The 7,604-nt window shown below is 36.0% G+C and overlaps 1 protein-coding gene across 2 annotated transcripts; it reads left to right on the top strand.

Annotated features, from left to right (window-relative positions):
• Positions 1-247: 247 nt before the first annotated feature.
• Positions 248-6,605, top strand: LOC111453226. 2 transcript variants are annotated; one of them, XR_002712248.1, is made up of 6 exons: positions 248-721; positions 1,050-1,111; positions 3,878-3,965; positions 4,498-4,600; positions 4,684-5,515; positions 6,335-6,605. XR_002712248.1 is itself a non-coding variant. In XM_023094277.1 (5 exons), exons 1-5 carry the CDS (start codon positions 525-527, stop codon positions 5,404-5,406), a joined length of 1,173 nt encoding a protein of 390 aa, XP_022950045.1. In that variant the 5' UTR covers positions 248-524; the 3' UTR covers positions 5,407-5,558. The 2 variants fall into 2 exon arrangements, 1 of the variants encoding a protein (XP_022950045.1); XM_023094277.1 differs by lacking the exon at positions 6,335-6,605 and having other exon boundaries at positions 4,684-5,558.
• The last annotated feature ends 999 nt before the right edge of the window (positions 6,606-7,604 follow it).

A 7,604-nucleotide genomic window follows, 5' to 3' on the forward strand; every position in this document is an offset into this window, starting at 1 on the left:
AGTAATTTGAAACTAAAGCTATAGGTTTTTTCTCAAACAAGGTACAAAAAAGAAAGGTATTTACTCTAATTTAAAATATTTTCCCCCTCAAATCTAATTTCCATTGAAAATGGAATACCCAATTTTCATAAGCCCAGCCCAATAGGGAAGCCCAATATAGAAGCCCAATATAGAAGCCCAAAAGTTAAGGGCTGGGCCAAGTCACCATATTTATGTTCACCCAACTTAATTACAGAAGTAGCAGAAAAGAAATTAAATTAAAAATTTGACCCCAAAACCGTGTAGGGAAGGGAACTGGATGCTCGCCGGATCTATTTTACAGTTTTTCGCCGTCCCCGATTTCCTGATCTGTTACCGCCAAACTAAAACACAAATACCCAAATCTCCCGCCCTTCAACAAACTTTCAAAAATTCTTCATTAATTTACCACTTTTCATCCTCTTTTCCCCCTTTTCTCTTCGAATTTTCCTCCTTTGAGTTCCGAATTTTGCTTCGTTTCTTCTACTTTCGTCTCGTTTTCTTGCATGGCGGCTCCCTCGCCCTCCGTTAGCAACAACAGCTCCGACACCGCCACCACTACTACCACCACCGCTAGCGCTGTCACGGCTAACGTTGCGGTTTCCTCCAACCACTTGGCGAACCGTACTGGAACGCCGCCGAAGACCCTTCGCGGCCTCAACAAGCCCAAATGTAGGGTTTGTGGCAATGTTGCTCGTTCCAGGTTTAGTGATCTCTTGGCCTGCTGTTTACTCTCCTTGTGACTAACTTTTTACTTATGATGCTCTGGAAGCCCTAGATTTGTTTGTTCGAGTGCGGGTTGTTTTCGTCTGTCAGTTCTTCCTTTCTTGATTGGTTTATTGCTAATATCTATGGAATGGTTCTTGGAAAGTTCTCAAAATGGACTTCTACTTATCTTACTTTTTTTTCATAAGTAGATTAGTCATAGTATTTGCTCCCCGTATTAGCTCATTAGCTGATTTTGATATTTTCTTTCCGAAACATCGTTTAGAATCTTCAGCAATATTATCCTAAGATGGAATTTCTTGCAGGTGTCCTTATGAATCATGCAAGAGCTGCTGTGCGAGAAATCAAAACCCATGCCATATTCACGGTATCAAAGTGATCTCTCTATTGGCTTTAGTGTTATAGCTAATTTTTTTTTGCTATGGCATGTCAATTGTCTGACGTTCTAATGAATGCCAATTGTCTATCAACCTTCATTTGCATAGATCATTCATGTGTCTAGCGTGGTATCACCATCTCCATTCACGCCCCTTCTTGTGTGTGTAGTAGGGGTTTATTTTGGGGCGAGGGGACATCCCTCGTAGATTATGTAGAATTATGGTGGGCTGGTTCCATCCATGGGAATTTCGGAGCTAGAAAAGAAACTAGGGATTTTCAGAACACAAGATGCACTTAAGTGTTTTGAAAGACACTAATGTTAGGCGTTGAGGGATGTTATTTTTTGGTTTGAAAGAGGCTTATGTGCTCAATAGAGTATATTAAGGCTTTACAACTACGCCTCTTATGATGGTGAGAGGAATGACATTAGCTGTTACTATTGTTGTAGTGATGATGTTGATATTTAAGAAAACATGAGAGGTTATTTTTTCCTATTTATAGCATCATTATGGTCAGTTATATGCGTTCTACATTAGATTTTTGTAAAACCTTCTACTTAAATTGAGGCCTATGTCTTAAATCTCAAAAGAAGAAAAGGCCCTCAAAGTTGCTTTTTGCTATTTAAAACATTAAATACACTGTAAGATGACAAACATTTTGCTTGCCTTCAGGAAATACATTGCTTGATATAAAATTGGAGAAGTATAATTATATTGAACATAAATATATTTGTATTTGATGAATTTACTTTGATGCACACCTGTATCTTCAAGTGATGATGAAATGAGATTAAAAAAAAAAAAGACATATTAGTAAAAAAGTACTACAAAAAGCGACTAAGGCCATTTTATGGTAATGGTGGCTGCCATTTTTTCCTTTTAAGTTTTGCACTTCCTACTTTTGGCTTGGCCACTTCTGTACTTGCATTTCTCAGTGAAAACCTGCTTCCGATTTAAAGAAAAAAAAGCAGCCATCAAATGCACATAGTGTTTCCTGGTTTGCTCATTCTTATAGGAAATTGTTGAAACTTGTGTTCAATATATTTTAAGAACCAATGACATAATTGATTGGTTGGTAGCATCTGGTGCTTTCTCTTTCTCCCATGACAAACAAACTTTCATTCAGATGAATGAAAATAAAAATGTGTCCAATAAAAAGAAATATCTACAGGTATGCAATACAAAAAAAGGGAAAATTCTACACAGGAAACTAACTAAAAAAAGTTACAAAGAAGGGCTCCAGTAGTTGAGAAAGTGACGATGGATAATCAATAAGATCCTTAGATACTGACACCCTAAAGAGGCGTTGAACCTAGCAGAGACTTGCAACTATTGCATGTGTTAAAATATATTTATGTACAGTAATGTACACTTCAACACCATGGACTCTCAAATTGAATTTAAAAATTGGCACCTGTAGAGTGTGGTTCATATCAGAAGGAACCCTTACACTAGCTTCTCTACTAAGGTCCTAGAAACAAAGGAGACAGTCTTTGGGTAAGGTCACTAATGTTAGTTTGCTTTGCGTATGGATTTCCCTGGAAAGAAATTGACCTTGGGAATCCTAACCTTTCAAAGTGAGAAAAATATAGTGGGTGTGGAGTGAGAATCCTAACCTTCCATGGAAACTCGATCAAAGGATTAGGGGTCCATAGATGAACATCTCTAGCCTTTAGGCGGATAGAAAAGCCAACCAATCGAGGAAATAAGAAGAAACATTAGAAGATTCTAGATTGAACAAGGGATGCCCAATTGCAGTTGTATGAGGCGAATACTGTAGAAAAGGAAGGGAGAAGCCAGGAAGGTGAATTAGAATAAAGGAGATGATAAACGTGAGGGGAAAAAGGGGAAAAGAGATACCCCACCCATCAATCCTCAATTAAGTTGGAGTTAAAGCGTCATGTACAAGGTGGACACAATTATAATATCAAGCTTCTTGTACTGAAGGTTAAAATTTTGTCTTTTCCAATTGAATTGGTGTAAAGCATCTTGGGGTGTTAATAAATGCAGAGGGCAGCAAGATAATTGTTCCAAAATTTATGCCTGTTTTTTCGTTTTCTCCTAAACGTTGAATCTTTTCATATCTGTACTTTAAAGTCATGTCTTTCAAAGAGCCAAAGAATTAGCTGTAATTGCCCTTTATTCTCTTTCATTTAATGTTGATCTGAGTCCTTGTTCTTTCCAGAAGATAATTCCAGGATCTCTATAAAAAGAAATTGTGACAAAGAAGTTTTATATAAGTTGCTTCTATTCTAATGGTAGTCAAATGTCACGATGAGTGGTTTATATGACCTGAATGTATTACTTGATACTCCCAGGAAGTTGCCAATTTGGTGGGTTTCCTAATTTTTTTTAATAAAATAAAAAAATAATAATAATCAAGAAGCGTCTTAATTGAAGCCTAGATTTATTGGTAGGACGGGTCACTTTTAGTTAGTTCTCTTCCACCTTTTATCTTATTGAAACATATTATATTGTAGGAAAAAATTTTGTTCTGTGGAACACTTGTTTGATACGTCTCAGATGCTGAGTAATTGTCATAGACTTACCCTTACTACAAATAGATCAAAATATTTAAAATTTATCTTGTAAATAAAAACTTGCCAGGCATTTCAAATTGAAGCATAAGCATATGTTTATATTTTGTTGTTGACTTGTCTTCACTTATGCCTTTGTTTGAGGTTGTGGAAGACTTGTGGTATTGTTAGATTGAAGTTTTGGTACATGATTCTGATACCATTGGTTTTATGATGTAGTGTTAAAAGCAAATGCAACTTTTCCGGACAAAACACCTTCTTCAAGCTCTCCTCTATTTGACAAGCAATCAGCAGATCCATCATCTGGGTAAGTATGTGAGTTCTAGACACCATTTGATCTTATTTTACACCTTTCTTTAATCTGCCCCTGACTAGCTATATATAATTTCGTTCAGCATATTGGCTTCTCTGCACCAGTCATGCATGTCTTTTATTATTTAAATATGCAAAAGGCTGTCAGTCGTATTCTTCACTGTTAACATTTTTGGTGGAAGGTTGGAAGTTACTGATTTTTGTCACAATTCTTCTCAGACATTGAAAATTAGGCTCTTCAGGATATTATTGTTTTAAGATTGTATAGAATTTTCCACTTTCTAACGTTTTGTGAACTCAAAAGTTAATTTGATAATTTTCTTCCCCTGAAGATGACATCAGATTATTTCACTGTGATGCAACTTGGTACAGCCAAAATCCAACATGTACTAATACCATGTCAACCATGCTTAATTAGGCTGTCATTATTAGTCTCAATGTTCTGAGCTTTACACTTCAAAGCTATACTTCTCCTTTTCTTTTGGTTGTGCATGTTGAGAGTTTCCTTTCTGTTGGTTGTGCTTCAGGAGTTCGCTTAGAGTAAATTCACTTCGATATCTTTCAAGCAACTTTTCTCAATTCAGCAATGTGCAAATCCCACTCCGTTCACGGAAGCCATTGACTAGAAAGGTGCTCATAGTTAGTCAATTTATCTTCTGCTATGTAGTTATTGAACGCATACATTGCCTGTTCTAATTTGAGAAGGTTCTTAGGATGCCGCTGCAATCAATGAATGGAGGTTTTCTAAGTTAAGGGAATTTCGGGAGGGGCATATTGAAGCAGAAAATGAAGCTTTTGATCGATACATGCAGAATGTTAATCTATTGGAGGAGATATTTTCCATGAAATCTATGATTGATGAGTCTGCCAAGGATGGGCCCTCTATAAACTCCGCTACAGAATCCAACCCTGAGGAAATGATACCTGGATTGATGTTGAAGTTAGGATCAAATCCAGTTACATCAGAAAACTCTAGAAAGAGGATACGAAAAATTGTTGAAGATGGACTAAGGAAACTTCAAAAAGTCGAGGCTTCTGATAGCATCAATAAGGTCACCGACCGAGCTGAACCTGTTAAGGTCGCTGACCAAACGAATGCTAATGATGGGTGCAAAACGGAAAAAGGTTGGCATGCCAAAAAAGCTCAAGCTTTAGGTAATCTCATTGACAAGCTAAACAAAGCCAGGAATGAGGAGGATTTAAAGTCTTGCTTGGCTGTGAAACATCAGCTTTTCCACAAGGACGTAACATCCAGTCAAACAGAATCTGAGGAGATTGGCACGTCCAAGGAGCAAGTTACAAAGAAAGATTTAGACTCGAGGAGAGAATTGGGTTATTCATTGCCAAAGTTGACTAATAAAACTAATATTGATCAAGAAACTCTGAACCGAATTGAGGCTCACTTTTCTTCTCTCAAGCAGATAGACAATCTATGATTTGATGAAGATTTTGTTTTATTTATCGACTGTAGGTTAAAGGCCCCAAACATGATGCTGTTATGCCCGTATGTAATTTATTCTCTCAACGGCCGTTGATGATTATATGGTAATAGCATTGAATGTGCATTATCTTTCCACAATTTCCACCTCATTTATTTGATTCTTCTTATTTGTGATGTGCAATAAAATGATCAGGATGGATCATGAACTTTGAGATTTTGCTTGAATTAGGATTGGGCATTTGGGGCGTCATTTTTCTAGCTGGAAATGTGAGATTGAAAACATTCAGAGAAAGATCTGCTAGAAGTTTGTGAAAAGGATGTTTTAATAGGAAAAGTTTTCAACATGGGCTGCTTTTTTAGGGCCAGAAGATTGCAAATACTGGGCCTATTACAGTTGTAGTCGGTTTAGTCATTGAACTTTCTTTTCAAAAGCTATAATTGCAGGATAAATCAAGTTGGAACATGTGGTTTCTACAGGATACATTTGCCTTTTTGCAAGTCACAAGATGAGGTAGTTCAGATGCCTTAAAGAAAAGGAAATTCCTCTCTGCTTTAGTTTTTTCCTCCACTAATGGCTGTGTAATGTTGCCTCATTCCAATTGCTAAGGATAAACAATTGGAACCAGTATGTGTACATAATGGGGACAGCCAAACGCGACCTTATCTCATTCATTATTTATCTTTGAATCAAAGTCATTTGCTTCAGATTGGTTGCTTGCACATTCCCACCACCCAACAGCCAAGGCCAAAAAGAAAGAAAAGAAAAACCTAATGGATTCCATAGGAAACATTGATCTTATGACAAAGAATTCCATGTTAAAGCCTTTTTTTTTTCCTGAGCTTTTGTGGATTTGGGAGTTTCTTAATGGGCAGTGCTTTTCCTTTGCTTTATTCTTCAAACTGAATTTTATACATTGTTACAGGTCTCAACCCAAGGACAAGGACAAGGACAGCTTTCATCATAGTGGCTATCAAAGTTTTGTAAGTTATTTTTCCTTGGAACAAAAAAGCTGTCAAAATGCTTTCAGTTTCAATGGCTCTACTCAGCTCAAACCTTTTCAGAAGCCATTAGGCATTTTTATCAAACCCATTATCATGGCATTATATGATTCTATATTTCTGAAGAAAAATATTATTGTTCATAATGAATAAGTCAAGGAAATGGGACAGTCACAATACAGGTTACATGAATTATTCACACCATTGTTTCTTTCTCACATGCTTTCCTTCTGCTTCAGGCTGATCTCTGTTTCCTTCAAATGCTTTGCCATAATTATGTTGGATTAGAGCTTACAAGTGAAACATACACAACCCCACATGAAAAAGAAAGTTTCTTTGTGCTGTATTATATAAAATTCTAGATTTTTATTGGGAAAAGTAGCTTTTAATATTTATAAGTTTAACATAATTGCTTCAGAAACTGTGACTTTTGTAATTTCCAGGCAGGAATCAGGTCTGTTTGATTGTGCGATTGTACTATTAGGGTATCTGATTGATGTCATTTCCACTGCCACTGGTTGATGGTTTATTAATTTTAGACTTCACAACAAAAGTTTCTTTAATGCACTCTTTTTTAATGTTTGCTTTGTCAAATACCTATATCCTCCACATGGCCTTAGCACACTGCTCTATTTTTTTTTTCTTGGGTTATATATTTACTCAGTCTACATAGGTGAACTAAACTTGCGTGTTTGAATCGGCTTTGATTTAGTTATTTTCGAGGAAAAATACTTCAATTCATTCCTTTCATAGCCCACAAATGATTTAGCAACTAGAGTTTCAAGAAAGCCATTATCGTTTATGCTGACATTTGTTTCAAATTTCATGAATAAAGTCAAATGTTATGATAATAGATTAAGCTTGATTTCTTTTGGATCGATTAGATTCAAAGGATTCAAAAGCTAATTATTCAAATGAAATTTTATTTTAGAGATTGAGCACTTAGTGCATTGTATTGTTAACATAATTACAAATTTTGGTGTCTAAACTCATTCCTTATGTTAAAGAATATATATAGCATTAGAAAGGACAGCTAAATCTCTCCAAATCAACGAAGATGCAGATGCAGATGCTGTTATTTCCTTCATTTAAAAATATGAACATACATGACAAACAAACCTGTGAAATGACAGGCTAAGGTTAATCAAATCTGAGCACATCTTGATCTTAAAAAAAAAAAAAAAAAAAAAAAAA

This window comes from Cucurbita moschata, unplaced genomic scaffold (genome assembly GCF_002738365.1).
Source record: "Cucurbita moschata cultivar Rifu unplaced genomic scaffold, Cmos_1.0 Cmo_Scf00001, whole genome shotgun sequence".
NCBI classification, from domain to species: Eukaryota; Viridiplantae; Streptophyta; class Magnoliopsida; order Cucurbitales; family Cucurbitaceae; genus Cucurbita; species Cucurbita moschata.

Coding starts and splice junctions, on each gene's coding strand:
- LOC111453226 (XM_023094277.1), top strand. CDS start 525: ATGGCGGCTCCCTCGCCCTCCGTTAGCAACAACAGCTCCGACACCGCC. Junction 1,112..3,877: donor AAACCCATGCCATATTCACG/GTATCAAAGTGA, acceptor TTTATGATGTAG/TGTTAAAAGCAAATGCAACT. Junction 4,601..4,683: donor GGAAGCCATTGACTAGAAAG/GTGCTCATAGTT, acceptor GAAGGTTCTTAG/GATGCCGCTGCAATCAATGA.